The 23,344-nt window shown below is 55.8% G+C and overlaps 1 protein-coding gene across 2 annotated transcripts in view; it reads right to left on the bottom strand.

Moving 5' to 3' along the window:
• CPNE5 (copine 5) overlaps nucleotides 1–23,344 on the bottom strand; it is a 197,881-nt gene that overhangs the window by 77,483 nt on the left and 97,054 nt on the right. For both annotated transcript variants that reach the window (XM_084611211.1, XM_084611212.1), the window contains exons 9-10: nucleotides 10,100–10,203; nucleotides 8,308–8,412 (exon numbers count right to left, since the gene is read on the bottom strand). In XM_084611211.1, the coding sequence (XP_084467337.1) occupies nucleotides 8,308–8,412; nucleotides 10,100–10,203 (209 nt within the window). The remainder of the gene's footprint in view (nucleotides 1–8,307; nucleotides 8,413–10,099; nucleotides 10,204–23,344) is intronic.

Below are 23,344 nucleotides of genomic sequence, written 5' to 3'. Positions count from 1 at the left end.
GCTACTAGCCAAGGAGAGGCGCTGCGGTGAGTGCCTGCCTGGAGGAGCCGGCAGGAGAGGGGCAGTAGGCACAAGGGGGGGTTATGCGTACCAGGTGGAAAAATTCTGGGGGTGCCCCGGTGTGTAGCATAGGGATAATAATACTGACTGACCTCACAGGGGGCTGTACATACGGCTAGTCAGAAAACGGGGAAAGGGGTTTCCATTGAAAATTTCAAGTTTTTGGTGAATAATCAAACCCCAAAATATTTCAGTTCTGAAATGCTGCCTCCTGGGAGTTGTCATTTGGGTGCCTCATTCACCTCTACATCCATGCTACTAGTCACTAGTTTCCTGGCTGGACTACATCCCCATGCATCATGGTCTCCCTTCTTGGTGAGAGAAGGCAGCTCATCAAGGCAGTTGCATGGCTGCAGTGTACTGTGGGAGATGAAGTTAAGTAAGAGCCTGTACCACAGAAGAGAAGGGGGATACGATGCACCCACACTACAACTCCCATGAGGCACTGCGATGGTGTGGAGAAGTAGGGCTTTATCTGTACTATATTTTATTAATATTACATGCACCTCAGTTTGCCTGTTTGATATTATCCTGCCTGACTGCATGTAATTAAATCCCAGGAGGCTGTCAGGGGGGCAAACAAACAGGAAACTAAAGGATGCCAAAGATAAAGTACCACCAGAGGGCATACTAAGAGTCCTTAAGGGAACAATGGGGAAGCTGTTAACTGGGAAATGCTCACTTGTCAAAGGGGCACTAAATCATTAAAGTCCCCAGCCTAGAGAGGAAGTGGGGGTGAGTGGGCAGCAGCGGCTGGAGATGAGTTGCTGACAGAGACATGCTGGGAGAACACTCCAGGGACTGTCTGTCTCTCCCAATCCAAGGCTGAGTAGAATTTACCTAGACCTTGCAAGTGAAGAATATAGTTTGGGTAAGTCCCAGGTGGATAGATGTGTTGTTGTTTTATCCCGTTGTCCTGCTGGCTATCGACCTTTGGGTGAATAAATAATTGTTTGTTTTGAAGAAGCTGTATTTGAGTCACTTTAACTAGCTGCTGGACACAGGTTTCCAGAGGAAAATGGCTTACAGTTGCCATACAGTTGGGCCTTCACGTTATCACGGTTGGTGACCAGAGAGGCTGCAGCCCAGAGAGGCAGTCTAGGAGTGGTTGGACTGTGTGGTTCCACCCAGAAAGGAGTGAATAGAGAAACCTGTCAAAGAAACCAGAGGGATGCACTTGAAAGGGACTGAAAAGAGATTTAAACACAGCTCGCCCTGTCACCATGACAGCTGGCATTTCACAACTGAAGTCCTTTGGTTTTCGGGCATTCCTTTTTTCAATGCAAAATTGAATGTTTCTCTGGAAAGCAGGCAATTTTTGTGAAAAATTTCGTAATCTCTTGAAACATAGTTTTGATGGAAAATTTTCAACAGGCCCTAGTTGTGAGGCTGAAATCATTAATGTTTGTACAGTGCTTGGAGATCCATGGAGGTTTTCCAAACCTTTTCATCCCTTGGGATGTTGCTACCATGTCAGTTTCACATGTTCCATTTTCCTGTCTTCTCTTTTCATCAACAAAAAACAACAAAAGATCCAACTCTGTAGCCAGTGGCATCACGAGCTTAGCTCTGCGCTGCCCAGCAGGTAACAGGGGGGTGATTACACGCAGCGATCAAAGGAGAAAGGCTCGTCCTGAAAAAAGCACCTTCCTGATCTCTAGGAGAGCAGTTCTGCTCCGGACAATGGGCTAGTCTTAGAACAAGGGTTTGTGTCTCTGCCAGCCTGGCTTCCCTTGGGGGGGGGTGTTGCCATGTGCCATGGGGAGGGCTGGATATTTGGCAGGGCAATTGGCGTAAATATCACACTGATATCCAGGAACAGACACAATCTATGGGCCTGATGTGCACTTGGTGTGACTTCTTGGAGACGCATGAGTATAAATGAGCACAGAATCAGGTTGCCTAATGTGGCCACCAACAAGCAGCCCTCATTCCTCGGCTCCCGGCCTCCAGAGCTCCTGCCTCCAACCGCACTGTTGGCTCTGCCTCCCCACACCCGGGCTCTGCTCTGTTTGTGCCCTGGGACGGCTGTGCGCACGGAGGACAGTCTTCACCCCAGCAGCAGTATGCGAGCCAACGGGAGGGCGCAGCTTTCCAGGACTGCATGCGCCGCACCAGGACGTAGGGTGACCCTGGGGGGTGACAGGCTGGGTTAGTCAGGCTGGGAGTTCAGCAGCCAGTGAGACCTACGGGGTCTGTTTGTGTCCAGTGGCCTGAGAAGCGAATCCCTTTCCCCTGCAGCGTGTCTTGCAGCAGAGGAGCGGGGGTTGAGCATAGAGTTAAATACCTAGTCATGCGCATGGCTTGGGTGTTGGGAGCCCATCTTGGGACAGCAAGCCCAAGGTGATGAGTTAGGGTGGTCACCTTTCTAATGGCTGGTAACTGGACAAGGTCCCGCCCCCTGCTCTGCCTCCTCCCCCCAGACCAAAAAAACCAGACCTCAGGGCTTGCCAAATGGCACCCGGACACACAAGCCGAAGCCGGCCTGTCTGGGTGAGCGCTGGCCAGGTGGCACCCTATGCTGAGTGTAAGCGTGGCACACAGGAGTGTCAGCGTGGCACACAGGAGTGTCAGCGTGGCACACAGGAGTGTCAGTAAAAGATGGATCTTTGTTTCCTGGTCCCAGTCATGTGACATTGGTCAGGCTTACAAAAGTCACATGACTCCAGGGGCTACTGTTACACCTTCTCTTCTTTTTCCCCTTGAAAATCCAATGCCCAGTAACATGCAATGTCAGCCTGGCGTGACATCCGTGAACTAGCAGAGCCAGGTAGGAACAAACCAAGGGAGATCTGTGGGGCAGAGGCCAGGGATCAGCCTGACCCTCTGAGGGGCGAGATGGTTATTCTCCCTCCTCGTGGAGATCGGTCAATAACCACTGCCCGGGACCCTCCACACCTTTCTGATCACACAGCCACTCCGTTGTCAGTTCCACTACTAACCGGCATCCGCCCCCGCAGCTTGTTTGCTGCTCCTGGCGTGTTTCCTTGTCGGGGACCAGACAGGGTTGTGGCAACTCTGTCACCAGCACGCTCAGCGTCCTCCAGGGCCACAGCCAGGGGCCTCCTTGCTTTTCATAGAATCACAGAATATCAGGGTTGGAAGGGACCCCAGAAGGTCATCTAGTCCAACCCCCTGCTCGAAGCAGGACCAATTCCCAATTAAATCATCCCAGCCAGGCCTTTGTCAAGCCAGGCCTTAAAAACCTCTAAGGAAGGAGATTCTACCACCTCCCTAGGTAACACATTCCAGTGTTTCACCACCCTCCTAGTGAAAAAGTTTTTCCTAATATCCAATCTAAACCTCCCCCACTGCAACTTGAGACCATTACTCCTCGTTCTGTCATCTGCTACCATTGAGAACAGTTTAGAGCCATCCTCTTTGGAACCCCCTTTCAGGTAGTTGAAAGCAGCTATCAAATCCCCCCTCATTCTTCTCTTCTGCAGGCTAAACAATCCCAGCTCCCTCAGCCTCTCCTCATAACTCATGTGTTCCAGTCCCCTAATCATTTTTGTTGCCCTTCGCTGGACTCTCTCCAATTTATCCACATCCTTCTTGTAGTGTGGGGCCCAAAACTGGACACAGTACTCCAGATGAGGCCTCACCAATGTCGAATAGAGGGGGACGATCACGTCCCTCGATCTGCTCACTATGCCCCTACTTATACATCCCAAAATGCCACTGGCCTTCTTGGCAACAAGGGCACACTGCTGACTCATATCCAGCTTCTCGTCCACTGTCACCCCTAGGTCCTTTTCCGCAGAAAACCTTTTGTCAGGTTCTTCTGTCCTGCTGCAGGACTGGCCCTCATGGGTGGCTCGGACCTATGGCCTCGGTGAGGACGGGAACTCAGCCGCCTGCCAGCTGCCTTCTGTTTGGCATCTAGCATTCCTCCCACTTGCCATGGGGGCATCTGCATGGCACACTTGCCACTTCTGTTCTAGTTCCTGGTGCAGGGCTCCCTGGGAACTGCTTCGGGGTTAATCGTCTTTAGCTCAAGAAGCTTGCTAGGTGATGGCACTACGAGTTTTGTCCTTCTGCCAGTTTCTGAGTCTCTGAGCTGTTGTGAGCTGTGCTATGATATACCAACAATGGCTCCCTGGAATCTACCACAGTAGTTTATAGCCAGTCCTTTGTCATTTACCCAGCTCTTTCGTTAGCCCTGTTGACTGTGCCTGGTAAGGGCTGGATGCGGTGTGCTAGAACTGGGGAGGGGTATCAAAAAGAACTGCCCAAAGAAGCCGCTCCCCAAGGGTGATCTATTTGTGGTCACTAGCTTGCCTGGAATCCCACTGGTGAGAAAAGTGAGATTTTAAATGTATTTTATTGCTATTTGCTGTGTCCTACAACAGCCGAGTGAAAACTGTGGAGGAGCCCACCTGTAAGAGGTGCTCTTTCCTCTTTGATTCAGAAACACCTGTGCCAAACTGGGAACATGGGTCAACTGAAACTCTTGTGATTTCAGTGGCTCTTCTGCATTCTGTTTCCGATTTTGCCCTTGGAAAACGTATCCACTGTGCTCTGCAAAGTCAAGTCCACCCCTCACAAAGACCTTGCTTGGGCCTGTCTGTTCATCAGACCCCCAGAATTTGGTCTCTAATTGGTATATCTGGTAGCCATTCATACTCATAACGCAGCTTCATGCAGGGCTGTGACTTACCGGCCAAGGGCTCATCTGGCAGTTGGTTGGCAACAGAGAACGTGCCTTTCCCAAGTGACATTCTTCCCTGGATCACAGTGATGTTTCTGAAGGACATTGTCTCATAGTTTGCAGCCCGCTCTGGCTGGGGAGGTGTTGGAGCTCTCTGGGCTCTGCCGCATGGAGCAGCAGCAGCAGGATTGCAACAGCTCGGATTTCTGGGCAGTACTTCTTGCCTTCTCTGCTCTCCACCAGCCTCCCATCCAGACTGAGGGATTTGGGCGGCATCGTTTGGTCCCCGCCTGCCAGTGGCTTCCTCCCCTCTGACACCATGTCAGGACCATGGGACACATGGGAGAGCTGCTACTGGTTTCCTAGCCCTAGCTGCCTGGCCTGGGTCAGGGTTATTAAAGAACCCACACGGCAGGGGTCCGGCTCTGTTGACTCCCATGGTGGCTGTTCCAATGAGTAGCTCCAACTCCCACTCCAGATAGTTTCAGACCTCTGGAAATCAGGTACAAGGTGTCTCACCCAGACACCCCAGAGCAGTGGATGCTTTCTCCTCGTCAGTACCTGGCCCAAGCCGGGGAAGCTAATGATCCAACTAGCGGACCAAATTCGGTGATGAATCCTGGTCCCGTGCCACCTGAGGCACGTTGCATATACGCTAAGAAGAAGTGGATGCTTTTCAAAAAATAGGTCTGAAGCTCACTGTGCCTCAGTTTACCTATCTTTTAAAATGAGTGTAACAAAATGTGCCACAGAGGGGTGGGCATGAGACTGCTCAGAAAATGCTTTGAGCCACGCAAATAAACAGAAACACAGAGCGACGTTGTGCCACAGAAGAACATAGAATCATAGAATATCAGGGTTGGAAGGGACCCCTGAAGGTCATCTAGTCCAACCCCCTGCTCGAAGCAGGACCAATTCCCAGTTAAATCATCCCAGCCAGGGCTTTGTCAAGCCTGACCTTAAAAACCTCTAAGGAAGGAGATTCTACCACCTCCCAGAAAAACAGGACCAATCCCCAATTTTTGCCCCAGACCCTTAAATGGCCTCCTCAAGGATTGAACTCACAACCCTGGGTTTAGCAGGCCAACACTCAAACCACTGAGCTATCCCTCCCCCCGACTGAGTGTTTCCTGCTGCTCTCCCTGACATTTTGTTGTTAAACATGGTCCTGCAATAAAGTCTCTGAAATCCCATAGAGAGAAATACTCACAGGCCATCAGCGCAGTACAGGGAAGCAGCGCAAGGTGCTATCAGGTGTTGCTGCTGGGGAATGACATGGGAGAGGGAGGCGAACCACAGACACAGAAGATTCTCCCCCAAAGGTTAGCTAATCCTCCAGCGAATTATACTGGGGCTGATTAAGAAGGATTCCAATTCCACTAGATCAGTGAATAAAACCAGCCCTTTTCATACTTGGGAGCGGGGGAATTTTTGTCATTTGATATCTGCTCGATTTATTATATTCTTATTTATTGAGAGCAGGGCCCCATTGTGCTGGGCGCTGCACACACAGATGGCGAGGGACAGACCAGGCCCTGTGGTGTTTACAATCTATCTAGACAAAGCAAACAATATCACACACAACCGGGGAACTAAGGTGCAAAGAGAATTGGCCAAGGTCGCACAGTGAGTCAGTGGCAGGGAAAGCAATTGACCACCCGTCCTCGGGATGAGAGACCAGGTTCCCATTGCACAGCGAGAGGATCAGGCAGCTCACACTTGGCAGAAACGGCGGCTCTTAGGCCAGCCCTGGAAATGTACAGGGGTGGAGGGGCAGAGCTTATAAGCAGAGGTAACTATTAGTGTGTTTGCACCAGAGAAGGCTGTAATTAATGTTGGCTTTATCCCCCACACATAAAGAGCCATGCAGTGCATGCAGCATTATGTTTTATGAATACCCCAGGCTGAGTGCAGAGTATGTCATGTTGATTAATGGTACCTATTAGACTTCATTCTCTCCCTAATTGGCATTTTTGTGTACAGTGTGTCAGCGTGAAGGTGCCCTCGTTAGCCTGATTAGCACCCTTGTCAGTCACCTGTCACCCAGCCAGGCTCTCCTGCTCCCTGGAATGGTGACTGACTTTCCCCTGGGATTTAAATAGAGGCGCTACCGGCTTCTCTGAATAAAGCAAAGCAGCCACCTCCGGGCCTGTCCATTTGCATCCCTGCCGCCCACTGCTTCATCAATCACTCTCTGAGCACACAGCCTCTGCAGGGAGGCAGCTGTCTCTAGGAACGGCGGCTCCATCCCTCTCCACCACTGCTGAGATCAGCCAGGGGCTGTCCAATCTAGAGCTGAGCCAAGCCTGCGGAGCTGGAGGATTTCAAACAGGGAGAGCCCCCTTGAAGTGCCTTCCTACGGTGACACAATGAAGTGTCCCTTTAGATCTCAGAAGTCTTTTGTACTGGGGTTGGTGTGGGTGGGAAAGTCTTCCCTTCCCATTGCCCCATAAACATATGGTGTAGCACTCCACTCTGTTAGAGTATGGAGGCGAGGAGAGATTAATGAGACTGGGACTTTTCAGTTTGGAAAAGAGACGACTAAGGGGGGATATGATAGAGGTCTATAAAATCATGACTGGGGTGGAGAAAGTGAGTAAAGAAGTGTTATTTACTCCTTCTCATAAGACAAGAACCAGGGGTCACCAAATGAAATTAATAGGCAGCAAGTTTAAAACAAACAAAAGGAAGTATTTCTTCACACAATGCACAGTCAACCTGTGGAACTCCTTGCCAGAGGATGTTGTGAAGGCCAAGACTATAATAAAGTTCAACAAAGGAACTAGATAAGTTCATGGAGGATAGGTCCATGAATGGCTACTAGCCAGGATGGGCAGGGATGGTGTCCCTAGCCTCTGTTTGCCAGAAGCTGGGAATGGGCGACAGAGGATGGATCACTTGATGATTATCCTGTTCTGTTCATTGCCAACATTGACCACTGTCGGAAGACAGGATACTGGGCCAGATGGACCTTTGGTCTGACCCAGTATGGCCGTTCTTATGGATCAGAGCCCTAGCACTGGAGTGACTTCAGACAAGACTAGACTGGACAGTACACCTCATCGGAACAATCCTGCACTGGCTGGATGAGGGCCTGTAGATGGACTCGAAGCCCCTTGTGCATTTTTTTAATCTCTAACGGCTATGATTCCTGGCAGCCTCTAGGCCAGGCAGGTCTTGGCACCTGCCAGCAAACAGCATGCTTATCTGTGAACTCTCTTAAGGGGATCTGAGCTTGTTTGAAGCCGTGGAGCTACGGCAGCTGCCAACAAGATTAAAGGAAGAGGGTACAGAGCGGGCACTGATGTATAGCCAAAGGTGAGGAGGACCTCTGGCCTGGCAGTCGCTGCGTGTTTGTGTTACCTTATGTCAAAGACCGACTCATAGCAGGGACCCCACATGGCACCTCCAGGAGGAGCAGCAGCTGTGGAGTGGGGGAGCTGCAGAATCACCCTGGGGCAAGAGGCTGTCCAGAGGCCCCTTTGGAGCTATGTTTGGGAGGATCCAGGATGTGCAGTCTTACTCCACCCCAACCCCAGCGCCCCCCAGCCCAAAGCCAGCAGCATGGGGGCAAGGGAGGACAAGAGGGCCCCTACCTGTCATAGTCTCCGTTGCAGAGGGCTCGCACAGGGATGGAGAATGCCTGCCACACGGGGTTCAGCGTGTTCTTCACCACTTCTGTTTTGTGGCAGATGGTGAAGCTGCAGGGCAAGGAGGGGCGTGTGGTTATCCAACCAAGCCATGGGCTAACCCTGAGAGCCCTGACCCCTTCCTGGAGACTGTGTTAGGGGCCTCTCTGGCTATGTGGGGCCTTCAAACCCGGCCCCTTAGCCTTGACGATGACGCGGAGACTTGCCTGGCCTTGCAAACGCTGCCACCAAAGCTTTAGTGGCTGGAGAATCCCCTCAGAGCCTGCGGCCTTGTCTGGGGCCTGACCCAAAGACCGGGAGCTTTCCCATCTCTCTAGCGGGCTTTGGAGCGAGTTCCCAGCCCTGCAGACGGACGTCCTGACACTTTCTCCGTAAGATTTGACTTGCTCCTGCAACCATGGGCCTCAGCCCAGATACACAGAGCGCGTCTAGAGGGGAGACCAGCCTGCAGGGCCTCTGAGGGCCTGATCCTGAGAGGAGCTGAGTGCTCATGACTCCCACTGAAGTCAGTGGCAGCTGTGGGTGCTGGGTGCCCCTGACTGTCACATCTAGGCACTGCTCAGACTCTGTAACCTCTCACGCTCAGGCCCTGCCCCTCTGGGGAGCACTCAGGGAGTGCAGGGTCTCGCCGTGCTACGGACCAGGCCGGCTTACAGCACCCCTCCCGGGTGTGAGCCTCCCTGACATCTGCGGCCAGCAGGCCTAGGGTAAATGGGACTTGTCTTCACTGTGCAATATGCCAATCATTGCATATTGGGGGGGAGACAGAGCGGCTGCCTTTGATGCAAGCCTGCAGCATGTGCTCCGAATGGGAGCGTCAGCTCAGCCCTGCCCTGTTTGTCTTTGAGTCAGAGAGATCAATGGGATGAGTGTCTCTGTCTGCTTGGCACACAGCTCATGAAGCGTCCCCATCCCTTGGAGGAGTTACAGCCTCTTTTCTTCTCTCCTCTGCTGGATTCGGGAGAGCTCAGGAGGAATTTCATACAGTACCTTGCAATGGGCTGCCGAGGGGAGGTTGCCTCCCCGGCCCTGCTTCCTAGGGCTGCACTGGCCCCCGTGCTCAGCAGACCAGAGCTGTCACGTGCACTTTGCAGGGGTGTGAATGGCAGCAGGGGTGTGTGGGGGGGTGGGGGTTAATGCATGTTGCATCTCACAGATTTGTCTGGGCTGGGAACCGGGTGGTGTTTTGTACGGCAGGCACTCACACTGCTGAGCACCCTGGAGCCAGTCAGGGTAGCAGGTTGTGGCCGACCCCGAGGGTCCCTTCCCGGGTGTCTTGAGATGCAGCAAGAAATCCAGGGGAATTCTGCCATTAACTCTTGGAACGCGGGCCTTTGCCAGCCTGCCAGCCAAAGCCAGGCTGTCTGGGGGGTGGTCTGTCCCTGACTCCCCACAGTGAGACCCAGTGGGACGGCTCCTGGGTACGGGCTCAGGCCTGAAAGCACCCATTCCTTCACGCTGACCAGCGGTCAGCCACAGCAGCGAACCTCTCCCCCGCCTTGGTTCCACCTGTGCTGCCCCTCGAGTGTGGCCAGCCCAGCTAGCCAGCAAGGGCCTCTCCCCCGCCGCCGAGCTGAAGGATGCTGCTGCCCCTCTGCTCTTTGCCCGAACCAGGCAGAGGGCTGGAAGCAAGAGGGCAGGACCTCGAGGGGGTCATTATGGCGCCATGGCAGGGAGGCATGGGACCCCGCCCTCAGGCCTGCTAGCCTGTGGACGCGAGCACTGGGCTGGCATTTACCTTCCATCCTCATTGCTTCGGTAGAACACCATGAAGGGGTCGGACTTCCCGAAGAAATCCTTCTTGTCCAGCTTGTTGGCACAGAACTGCATCGTGGCCACGTCCTGGAGGGAGAAGCACACGCGCTGTGAGTGGCACCGGGGTCAGGCGACGCCACCAGGCTCCGAAACAGCCCTGCAGTCACGGGGCCGGTCGAGGAGAGAGATACAGCCCGATGGGTACACTCTGCCCTGGGGCAGCCAGGCTGGCCTAGGGCGGGGTGGGTGGGGATGTCGGGGCAGAACTGGGATGTGCTGGAGGAATTGGGAGGGAACCTCGGACTGGGCTAATGGGGGCTGCAGGTTGGGACTGAGGGATGTCAGCAGAACTGTGCATATGTGCGGAGCCCATGACTGGGCTAGCAGGGGGCTGGGGGTCGGGACTGAGGGGCATCGGCAGAGCTGGGGGGCTGCAGGGCTGGAATAGCAGGGGGCTGCGGGTCGGGACTGAGGGGCATCGGCAGAGCTGGGGGGCTGCAGGGCTGGAATAGCAGGGGGCTGGGGGTCGGGACTGAGGGGCATCGGCAGAGCTGGGGGGCTGCAGGGCTGGAATAGCAGGGGGCTGCGGGTCGGGACTGAGGGGCATCGGCAGAGCTGGAGGGCTGCAGGGCTGGAATAGCAGGGGGCTGCGGGTCGGGACTGAGGGGCATCGGCAGAGCTGGGGGGCTGCAGGGCTGGAATAGCAGGGGGCTGGGGGTCGGGACTGAGGGGCATCGGCAGAGCTGGGGGGCTGCAGGGCTGGAATAGCAGGGGGCTGGGGGTCGGGACTGAGGGGCATCGGCAGAGCTGGGGGGCTGCAGGGCTGGAATAGCAGGGGGCTGGGGGTCGGGACTGAGGGGCATCGGCAGAGCTGGGGGGCTGCAGGGCTGGAATAGCAGGGGGCTGGGGGTCGGGACTGAGGGGCATCGGCAGAGCTGGGGGGCTGCAGGGCTGGAATAGCAGGGGGCTGCGGGTCGGGACTGAGGGGCATCGGCAGAGCTGGGGGGCTGCAGGGCTGGAATAGCAGGGGGCTGCGGGTCGGGACTGAGGGGCATCGGCAGAGCTGGGGGGCTGCAGGGCTGGAATAGCAGGGGGCTGGGGGTCGGGACTGAGGGGCATCGGCAGAGCTGGGGGGCTGCAGGGCTGGAATAGCAGGGGGCTGCGGGTCGGGACTGAGGGGCATCGGCAGAGCTGGAGGGCTGCAGGGCTGGAATAGCAGGGGGCTGCGGGTCGGGACTGAGGGGCATCGGCAGAGCTGGGGGGCTGCAGGGCTGGAATAGCAGGGGGCTGCGGGTCGGGACTGAGGGGCATCGGCAGAGCTGGGGGGCTGCAGGGCTGGAATAGCAGGGGGCTGCGGGTCGGGACTGAGGGGCATCGGCAGAGCTGGGGGGCTGCAGGGCTGGAATAGCAGGGGGCTGGGGGTCGGGACTGAGGGGCATCGGCAGAGCTGGGGGGCTGCAGGGCTGGAATAGCAGGGGGCTGGGGGTCGGGACTGAGGGGCATCGGCAGAGCTGGGGGGCTGCAGGGCTGGAATAGCAGGGGGCTGCGGGTCGGGACTGAGGGGCATCGGCAGAGCTGGGGGGCTGCAGGGCTGGAATAGCAGGGGGCTGGGGGTCGGGACTGAGGGGCATCGGCAGAGCTGGGGGGCTGCAGGGCTGGAATAGCAGGGGGCTGCGGGTCGGGACTGAGGGGCATCGGCAGAGCTGGGGGGCTGCAGGGCTGGAATAGCAGGGGGCTGCGGGTCGGGACTGAGGGGCATCGGCAGAGCTGGGGGGCTGCAGGGCTGGAATAGCAGGGGGCTGCAGGTCGGGACTGAGGGGCATCGGCAGAGCTGGGGGGCTGCAGGGCTGGAATAGCAGGGGGCTGGGGGTCGGGACTGAGGGGCATCGGCAGAGCTGGGGGGCTGCAGGGCTGGAATAGCAGGGGGCTGGGGGTCGGGACTGAGGGGCATCGGCAGAGCTGGGGGGCTGCAGGGCTGGAATAGCAGGGGGCTGGGGGTCGGGACTGAGGGGCATCGGCAGAGCTGGGGGGCTGCAGGGCTGGAATAGCAGGGGGCTGGGGGTCGGGACTGAGGGGCATCGGCAGAGCTGGGGGGCTGCAGGGCTGGAATAGCAGGGGGCTGCGGGTCGGGACTGAGGAGCAGGGGCAGAGCTGGGGGGCTGCAGGGCTGGAATAGCAGGGGGCTGCGGGTCAGGACTGAGGGGCATCGGCAGAGCTGGGGGGCTGCAGGGCTGGAATAGCAGGGGGCTGCGGGTCAGGACTGAGGGGCATCGGCAGAGCTGGGGGGCTGCAGGGCTGGAATAGCAGGGGGCTGCGGGTCGGGACTGAGGGGCATCGGCAGAGCTGGGGGGCTGCAGGGCTGGAATAGCAGGGGGCTGCGGGTCGGGACTGAGGGGCATCGGCAGAGCTGGGGGGCTGCAGGGCTGGAATAGCAGGGGGCTGCGGGTCAGGACTGAGGGGCATCGGCAGAGCTGGGGGGCTGCAGGGCTGGAATAGCAGGGGGCTGCGGGTCAGGACTGAGGGGCATCGGCAGAGCTGGGGGGCTGCAGGGCTGGAATAGCAGGGGGCTGCGGGTCAGGACTGAGGGACATCGGCAGAGCTGGGGGGCTGCGGGTCAGGACTGAGGGACATTGGCAGAGCTGGGGGACTGCGGGTCAGGACTGAGGGGCATCGGCAGAGCTGGGGGGCTGCAGGACTGGCATGGTGTGGCAGAGGTTGCACGCTGATAAAACAGCAGGACCGTGCAAGGGGAAGGTTCACAGCATTTAAGTCCAGAAGGCCCCTAAACCAGTGTTTCTCAAACTTTTGTACTGGTGACCCCTTTCACATAGCAAGCCTCTGCGTGTGACCCCCCCTTATAAATTAAAAACACTTTTTTATATATTTAACATCATTATAAATGCTGGAGGCAAAGCGGGGTTTGGGGTTGAGGCTGACAGCTCTTGACCCCCCATGTAATAACCTCACAACCCCCTTGAGGGGTCCCGACCCCCAGTTTGAGAACCCCTGCCCTAGACCATCTCCTGGCCGCCTGCGTAGCACAGATCCCCAAATGGCACCCAGCCCTCCCTGCAGTGGCCCAAAGCCTGTCGTTAGATCAAAGCGTTGCCATCCTCAGGAACTGAGGGGCCCCAGCACCTGATTGATTAGCTGAGACTTGCCCAGAGGGTCCCCATGCTGCAGAGGAAGGCAAACCCCCTGAGGTCCCTGCCCGTCTGAGCTGGGGAGAAGTTCCGTGCCGAGCCAACCCTCGCCTGCAACCAGTGAGCTCGGGCTCCCCACAGCTCCACCAGGAGCAACAGAAGAGGGGACATCCCAGTGCAGGAAGCCCGGGAGCTGCCACGTACGGTGTCACAGCTGGGCCTTGCGGGAGGCCTGGCCTCAGCACGAGCTGTGTGTTCGTGAGGAGACACCAGAGCAGACGTCAGCCTTGCGGAAGGTCCCCTTTCTGGTGGCTGAGGCAGCTCTCGTTAATACAGGGGCAGCTCCCTCTGTGCATCCCACCCTGCTTGGGACGCGCCGTGCCGCACGGCAGCCCACAAGGACCAAGCCTCATGCAGCCAGATCGCCCCGAGGCACAGCCTAGGCAGTGCCAGCAAGCCAGCAGCCTGGGCTGCAAGGGAGATGGGGCCCCGAATCCAGCGGCGTCTCTGGACCTCGCCTGGTGGCTGTCAGGGAAGTTCACTGAGGGCAGCAGAGATGAAGGGGCAGAGGGGCTGGGCTCATGCTCGCTATCGGGAAGTGGAGGCAGGAGAAACCCTTAACTGTGCATTTCCTGGTTCTCCCGCGGCTGAGTTTTGCTCAATTCCATGTTCTGGGGGGGATGACGCACCACCAAGCTGCCGGCGGGTTTTGCCATTGACTATGGGATGGGGGGTTTGGTGCTGTTGCTGGCTGTAGCAAGGTTAAACGGTCCCTGGAACTGCCACGAGCAGCCTCTGGTTTCCACCAGCTTAGATTGGCCTGCGTGGGTCTTTTATTAATAAGCACATGACCTATTGTGATCACATGACACAGCCCCCCAGATGAGAGGTCTCCAAGTAGCATCCAGGAACTGCAGGAAGTGGTATTAGTCAGTCAGAAGGGGGCGCTCTCCCCAGGCAGTCAGTGCTGACGCCAATGCCCCAGTGTGGCACTAGGGGGCGCTGTGTTGCTGGAGGGGCCGCCATTCAGACAAGCAGTAAAACTGATCCTTTGGGGATTTTAAAACTCCCCAGGTTGTTTCCCCAAGGTTGGGGCAGAGAATCCCAGTGTCCTGGCCAAATTCCAGCCTGGATCCTACTGTGCCGCACCAAATTCCCCCTGCAGCTTCAGCTGGCTCCAGGATCCTTTTCTTCCCTTCCCCTGAGTTGTTGCACAGCGTGGCCATGTGCGGGTGAACAGCTGATGTGCTTCGCCCCAGCAATGGCTGCATTTCCGCAGTGAGCAAGCGATCCAGCCACTCCGTCCCTTTCAGACTGAGCCTGGAGGAGCCCGGTCTAGTGGTTAGAGCAGAAGACTGGGCGGGCTCCTGGGTCCCTGGCTTTGCCCCTACCTGGCAGGGAGACCTTGGGCTGGCCACTCCCCCTGTGTGCTTGTCTCCCCCTCTGTGTGATGGGTATAATAGTGCTTACCCAAAGCCCTTTGAACCCCCCACAGCGACGTGTTATTACAAAAATCCTGGGGAATCACCCCAAGGCAGTAGAAACGGACAGTGGGGACAGACTGCAAATGCAGGGCTGGCTGCTCCCTGAGCACTGCCTCCCCTTACGGATGCCTTGGAGCAGGGGAGGGTAAACTACGGCCCAGTGACTGCATCCGGCCCTTCAGATGTTGAGTTCCCACTGGGGAGCGGGGTCTAGGGCTTGTCCCGCTCCAGCCGGTGAGCGGGGTCAGGGGCTTGCCCCACGCTGTGCATGCCATGGATCCGCACAGCTCCCAGAAGCAGTGGCATGTGCCCCATCCAGCTCCTACGCGTAGGGGCAGCCAGGGGGCTCTGCACACTGCCCCTGCCCCAAGCGCCTCCCCCACAGCTCCCATTGGCCAGGAACCACAGCCAATTTGAGATGCAGGGGCGTCACCTGCAGATGGGAGACCGAGTGGGGGACATGCTGCTGTTTCCCGGAGCTGCTTGAGGTAAGCGCCACCCAGAGCCTGCACCCCTGACCCCCTCCCATGCCCCAACCCCCTGCCCCAGCCCCATCCTGCCCTCTGAACCCCTCAGTCCCAGCCCAAAGCATCCTCCTGCACCCCAAACCCCTCATACCCAGCCCAATCCCAGAACCCTCACCCCCCATACACACCCCAACCCCATGCCCCAGCCTGGAACTCCCTCCCACATCCTGAACTCCTCATTTCTGGCCCCACCCCAGAGCCCACTCCCCCAGCCAGAGCCCTCACCCCCTCCCACACCCCAACCCCCAATTTTGTGGACATTCATGGCTCGCCATACAATTTCCATACCCAGATGTGGCCCTTGGGCCGAAAAGTTTGCCATGCCCTGCCCTGGAGCCTGGCTAAGACCCCCGGACAGTGGAAGGCAAAGCCTTGGAGAAGAGGTTGTGCGGAGCATCTGTGACCCCCGTAGTGCCAGGCTTCCTAGCTGCCACAGGGGTGCAGTCCGGTCTAGTGCTGGGCGGGAAGCAGTGGTGCCCTCTGCCCCTCATCTGAACACCTGCTCAGTGCTCAGACCACTGGGAGCTGCAAGCCCCCAGCTCCCATCGGGATAGGATGGATCCTTTAAAGGCCCCGACAGCGACCCCACTGCCCCGGCTGCTGGGCCAGCTGCCACAGACTGTGTGGGCTCTGGCACCAGCCCCTGCCAATGCCCCCAGGCACCATCACCATTGCCTGCCTGTGAAAGCCGCCCGCCGCCCTCAACCCTGCTCCTCTGCTGGGCCCTGCATGGGATGGAGAAGGTGCCACTCCCCAAGGGATCCAAACCCTGAGGAGGTGTCGCTGACCCTGGCTGGGGCTGGGTGAGGTGCAGCCCTGATGGGAGCTGCTTCACCTTCTGCCAGGATTTGTGATCTTCACACCAGCTGGAGGGCTGGCCTCAGCCACCAGGCCCGATTCCCTCCTCATTACTCTGGTGTAAATCAGGAGTGACTCCACCGGGCCCGATTCCACTCTTATCACCCCAGTGTAAATCAGGAGTGACTCCAGGCCTGATTACCCCATCATCACCCTGGTGTAAATCAGGAGTGACTCCACTGGGCCCGATTCCCCCCTCATCACCCTGGTGTAAATCAGGAGTGACTCCACCAGGCCTGATTCCCCTCTCATCGCCCTGGTGTAAATCAGGAGTGACTCCAGGCCTGATTACCCCATCATCACCCTGGTGTAAATCAGGAGTGACTCCACTGGGCCCAATTCCCCCCTCATCACCCTGGAGTAAATCAGGAGTGACTCCACCAGGCTCGACTCCCCTCTCATCACCCTGGTGTAAATCAGGAGTGACATTACTAAGATCGGTGGTGCACAGCAGTGTCAGACGAGCGGGAGTGAGAGGAGAATCTGGCCCCTGTCAAGCAGCTCCACCTGGCACCCTCTGGTACACACCCAGCCTGCAGCGTCAAGCCCATCGAGCACAGGGGAGCGAATTCCTCTGTGCAGCCGAACAGATGGCAGAGCTGCTTTGTATTCACTCCGCAGGTTCCAGTAAGGGAGGGGCTGCAGGTATCTGAGCTAGTGCGTGGGGGGGTGGACTAGTATGTGGGCGTGGAGGATGGGTCCAGGCATGTGAGCGTGTGTTCTACACGTGTGTTTGTCCATGAACACGGGAGAGCGTGCCTTTGTGGGGCATGTTCATGAGCGAGTGTAAGACTGTAAAATGGGTGTGGGTGTGTGCCTCTGTGTAAGTGGCGTTTAGAGTGGGGGTGTCTGTTTGGGGGCCATGGGCCCGTGGGGGAGTTGCCCTGGGCTGAGTTCGGAGCTGTCCGGGTTTCCCTGCGGAGGAGAGGGTGCCCGCGGCCCAGCTGTGGCCCCCACCCCGTGGCAGAGGAGCACCTGGTGGTGACAGACACGCTGGCTCCCAAGGAGGAGGTAGCCCTGTCTGTGTCTGCTGGGCTCGGGCATGAGCTGCCGGGGTCAGTCTGCTCCCGGAGAGTGAGGGTCTGCCTGAGCAGGAGAGCCCTTGGGTGCCCCCCTCCACGGCCCGGGCAGCCAGGCAGCTCCCCAAGTGGGGCACTGGATGGCACAGGGGCTGCACTGATGGAGGAGAAAAGCCCTGGGAGCTGGGCTAGACACCAAATGGGCGCCTAGCCCACACTGTCTGCACACTCGTACGTGAACACCGCTGCACACATGTATACCTGCAGATCACCACACACACACACACACGCACACGTACCTGCAAACCTCTACACACACACACACACGTACCTACACACCACTACACACACACACCCCTCATACCTGCACACCGCTACACACATGTATACCTGCAGATCACCACACACACACACACACACACGTACCTGCAAACCTCTACACACACACGTACCTACACACCACTACACACACACACATACACTCGTACCTGCACACTGCTACACACATGTATACCTGCAGATCACCACACACACACACACACGTACCTACACACCACTACACACACACACATACACTCGTACCTGCACACTGCTACACACATGTATACCTGCAGATCACCACACACACACACACACGTACCTACACACCACTACACACACACACATATACTCGTACCTGCACACCACTACACACATGTATACCTGTAGATCACCAATCACATACACACACACACACCCCCGCACACCGCTACACACACCCCACGCACCACTACACACACACTCACTCGTACCCACACAGCGCTATGCACACACGTGTACCCACACTCATACCTGCTCACTGCTCTACACACACCCCCATACCCGTTCACTGATACACACACACACACACACACACTTGGACCTGCTGGCTCGCTGGGTTATCTCAAGGAGCCATTCCCTGGGAGGATAAGTTCCTCACAACACACAACAGAACCACTAACCCAGGAACTTATCCTTGCAACAAAGCCCGTTGCCAACTGTGCCCACATATCTATTCAGGGGACACCATCACAGGGCCTAATAACATCAGCCACACTATCAGAGGCTCGTTCACCTGCACATCCACCAATGTGATATATGCCATCATGTGCCAGCAATGCCCCTCTGCCATGTACATTGGTCAAACTGGACAGTCTCTACGTAAAAGAATAAATGGACACAAATCAGATGTCAAGAATTATAACATTCATAAACCAGTCGGAGAACACTTCAATCTCTCTGGTCACGCAATCACAGACATGAAGGTCGCTATCTTAAAACAAAAAAACTTCAAATCCAGACTCCAGCGAGAAACGGCTGAATTGGAATTCATTTGCAAATTGGATACTATTAATTTAGGCTTAAATAGAGACTGGGAGTGGCTAAGTCCTTATGCAAGGTAGCCTATTTCCCCTTGTTTTTTCCTACCCCACCCCCAGACGTTCTGGTTTAACTTGGATTTAAACTTGGAGAGTGGTCAGTTTGGATGAGCTATTACCAGCAGGAGAGTGAGTTTGTGTGTGTATGGGGGTGGGGGGGTGAGAAAACGCGGATTTGTGCTGGAAATGGCCCACCTTGATTATCATGCACATTGTAGGGAGAGTGGTCACTTTGGATAAGCTATTACCAGCAGGATAGTGAGTTTGTGTGTGTGGTTTTTGGAGGGGGGTGAGGGGGTGAGAGAACCTGGATTTGTGCAGGAAATAGCCCACCTTGATTATCATACACATTGTGAAGAGAGTTGTCACTTTGGATGGGCTATTACCAGCAGGAGAGTGAGTTTGGGGGGTGGGGCGGAGGGTGAGAAAACCTGGATTTGTGCTGGAAATGGCCCAACTTAATGATCACTTTAGATAAGCTATTACCAGCAGGACAGTGGGGCGGGAGGAGGTATTGTTTCATGGTCTCTGTGTGTGTATATAATGTCTGCTGCATTTTCCACGGTATGCATCCGATGAAGTGAGCTGTAGCTCACGAAAGCTCATGCTCAAATAAATTGGTTAGTCTCGAAGGTGCCACAAGTCCTCCTTTTCTTTATGCTATCAACTGTGACACAGCTGCGCCGATCATGCCAGCAGAGGATCCGGCCCCAGAACCACACCTGATGCTGTCAGCCACCTGGTTCTGGTGCCGCCTAACCACTGTGCTGCAGAAAAGCTGTATCCTGACACATCGGGGGCTTGGTTTGGAGAGGCTGCTTGTGTGGATGATGATGCACCCCCGGGAAAGCTGAGGGTTGCATTCGATTTAGGGCTTGGCTAGATGAACAGTTACTGTGCGTCAAGCTAGGGTGTCAATCCACAGTGCACCAGCCTGCCATGCACTAACCGGTCCTCTGATCCCCTCCTGTTTCAAAGTGGGTGGATCAAAGCTCACTAGGGAACTGTGACGTTGCACTCCATATGTTTTATGGAAATATGCTAATGAGTGTGACTATAATGTAACTGAAATATGCTTCATGCAAAAGGTCTCTTGTAAGGTATCATTACAAAACTTATAATCTACTGAGTACGGTCATCCTATTGTATGCATGTATCATTCTTGTATCTGAAGTTAGAAATATAAAGTATAATTCTGATGTACTACTGTAATTATGCAAAGTGTGGGCTATTGATGATGGTTTAAAATCTTGATGGCTCTCATTGACTAGGACAATTGGTTGTAAATGGCTCTGTTACTTGCAAGACTTCCTGTGTTTGTATAAGCCAACCCAGGAAGAATGGTCGAATGCATCTTAAACCTGGTGCTTTTCCATGTAGAAGGAAGGGTGGGGATCCAGATAGACAAAAAGGGGGTGGAAGAGAACAAAGGATTGTCCCAGTCATGAGAAAGCCCCTGCTTTTCACCTAAGATGCCTGCTGGAACTAACAAGGACCGTACCAGGGAAAGGTTGGGCCCAGACTAGGAAGGAGTCTAGTCTGTGAAAGAAGCTTATTGGACCATCTCTAAGGGTGAGATTTACCTGTAAACAGTTTCTTAATGTATTAGGCTTAGACTTGCGTGTTTTGTTTTATTTTACTTGGTAACTTACTTTGTTCTGTCTGTTATTACTTGAAACCAATTAAATCCTACTTTTTATACTTAATAAAATTACTTTTGTTTATTGATAAACCCAGAGTAAGTGATTAATACCTGGGGGAGCAAACAGCTGTGCATATCTCTCTATCAGTGTTATAGAGGGCGGACAATTTATGAGTTTACCCTGTATAAGCCTCATAAAGAGTAAAACGGATTTATTTGGGGTTTGGATCCCATTGGGAACTGGGTGTCTGGGTGCTGGACAGAGGTGACCTGCTGAGCAGTTTTTGTGTAAAGTCTGCAGCTTTGGGGGCGTGGACCAGACCTGGGTCTGTGTTGCAACAGGCTAGTGTGTCTGACTCAACAAGGCAGGGGACTGGAGTCCCACGCTGGCAGGGAAAATGGGCTCAGAAGTAACTTCAGCATGTCAGGTGACAGTCCCAAGGGGGTCTCTGTGACCGAACCCGTCACAGGAATGGTTAGTGGGTGGCAGCAGGGGTGCACGGCAGGCTTGCACGTTGTAGATTGACACCCCAGCTTGCTGTGCAGTGAGTGTTCATCTAGACCAGCCCTTAGAGTTAGATCCATTCTTAGGCGATGCTAATGCCTGTCAATAAAGTTCTTAGTGAGCCCCCTGAGTGCAAGCTGCCCCGTGGAGACATCTGCAGTGGTGAAGGGGTTATCTATCCATCTCCATACACCCCTCTCATCCATCCATCCCCATACACCCCATCTGTCCATTTATCTCCATACACTGCATCTCTCTATCCCCATACACCTCATCCATCCATCCCCATACACCCCTCTCATCCATCCATCCATCCCCATATACCCCTCTCATCCATCCATCCATCCCCATACACCCCTCTCATCCATCCATCCATCCCCATACACCCCTCTCATCCATCCATCCCCATTCACTCCATCCATCCATTTGTCTCCATACACCACATCTCTCTATCCCCATACACCCCTCTCATCCATCCATCCATCCCCATACACCCCTCTCATCCATCCATCCATCCCCATACACCCCTCTCATCCATCCATCCCCATTCACTCCATCCATCCATTTGTCTCCATACACCACATCTCTCTATCCCCATACACCCCTCTCATCCATCCATCCATCCCCATACACCCCTCTCATCCATCCATCCCTATTCACTCCATCCATCCATTTGTCTCCATACACCACATCTCTCTATCCCCATACACCCCTCTCATCCATCCATCCATCCCCATACACCCCTCTCATCCATCCATCCATCCATCCCCATACACTCCTCTCATCCATCCATCCATCCATCCCCATACACTCCATCCATCCATTTGTCTCCATACACCACATCTCTCTATCCCCATACACCCCTCTCATCTATCCATTCATCCCCATACACCACATCTATCTATCTATCCCTGTACACCGCATCTATCTATCTATCATCTACCTACCTACCTACATTCACCGCCATGCATGGAAACCTGCAGTGAGTCATGCAAAGAACCTGTAGGTTAAGCAAGGATGCTGGTGACAGGTGGAGAGCGGTCGCCATGCATGGGAAAATGACTGTTCTGCACAGAATGGTGGACAGTCCAACCTGGGAAGAAGAACCAAGGAAGAGGCAGCGTTGCCTGGAGAGAAGAGACCACGCATGCCCCAGTGGTGGGGGAAGCAGCAAGTCAGAGGGCAGGACCCTGGTGCACAAGGCCACCAGTGAGCCCTGCTGAAGAAGCACTGATGTGCTAAGCTGACCATGCTTTGGAGCCTGGGTGGGACCTGGGTATTCTCTGTGTCCTGCCGTGGGCAGCCCTGAGCTGTGCAGTAGGGGGATATAAATCAGTATTACCCAGTGGACTGCAGCGGCGTGAGGCCGATTTACACCTGCTGAGGATCTGACCCCAGTTTCGACCCCAGTTTCAGGTCATGGCTGTTGATGAGTCTGGTAGCATCATCCTAGCCAGCATCTCACAAACCCATCCTCAGGGACTGCCAGCATCTCTGCCAGGGAGAGACGGGCACTGGCAGAGCTGGGTGCGGGGAGCCCAGGGTTGGGCTAGCAGGGGGCTGCAGGTCAGTTTTGAGGGGGTACTGGCAGGGCTGGAGGGGGTGTGAGGAGCCCAGGGCTGAGAAAGCAGGGGGCTGCGGGTCGGGATTGAGGGGCACCGGCAGGTCTCTGCCAAGGGAAGCTTGCCTGGCCCTTGCTTGCATTCTGCCGCCTCTCAGAGCATTATGTTCAGCCACAAATGTTTAAGAGAACAAAGACAGACAAGTAAAAGCCCTGGTTGCGCAATATTCCTCATGCCATCCCCTCCCCCGCTTGGCCTTTCTGCTTGGCAAAATTAAGTGATGAAATATTAATCAGGAGTAATTATCCCTCCTCAGGCACCACTCTCCCCCTGCAATGTGTGTTCCCAGCCCTGCTCTGCTCCCTGCAGCCGCTGCCCTCAGCTTCCCAGCCGGCATGGAGCCCCACGCACGGGTCACCGGCTGGAGCGCGGAGCTGGCGACTCCGTCTGTGCGCATGGAAATCAGCCGCTGAGGATCGAGGTGATGGGAGCAGGTGATGGGCCAGGCCTCTCGGTCCATGCAGGGGGAGAGCGGGGATCGGGGCCGTGCCAGGAGGGCCACGCAGCACGGGACAGCACTCTGGGGAAGATGCCATGAGGGAGTCTCCCTGCCCCCTAGCACCATGCAGCGGCACTGGGGTCAGCCCATGGGGTGGGTAAACCAACCTCAGCTTAACACCACATTCCCCAAATGAGACACGGGAAACTCGGTTCACCCTGACAACACTACTGGGGCCAGCACTGACTGTGAGGGGAGAGCGCCCCCCGCTGGCCCCCGCACCCTATAGCGCCGCGCCCCTAGCACTGCTCTAGGGTCAGCACTGACTATGATGGGACCACCCACCTCGCTCCCTGCAGACACTGGGTTTCCTTGGGAAAGGTCTCCCATCCCAGCAGTGACCTGACCAGACCCCCTGCCAGTGCGTGGGATCCGCTGTGCTCCTGGGGGTGGGGGATGTGTGATGTGCACATGCCCATGGGTGGGAACTCAGCACAGGTCCTTCTCCCCCTCCAGGACTCCTCCATCTGCCTCCCCACCTTCCCTTGGGACCCTGCCCAGTGGAATCCCACCCCAGGCGGGTTCTGGGAGT

Source organism: Lepidochelys olivacea (genome assembly GCF_965140295.1).
Source record: "Lepidochelys olivacea isolate rLepOli2 genome assembly, chromosome: 21".
NCBI classification, from domain to species: Eukaryota; Metazoa; Chordata; order Testudines; family Cheloniidae; genus Lepidochelys; species Lepidochelys olivacea.
This window is presented reverse-complemented; position numbering and strand designations above follow the sequence as displayed.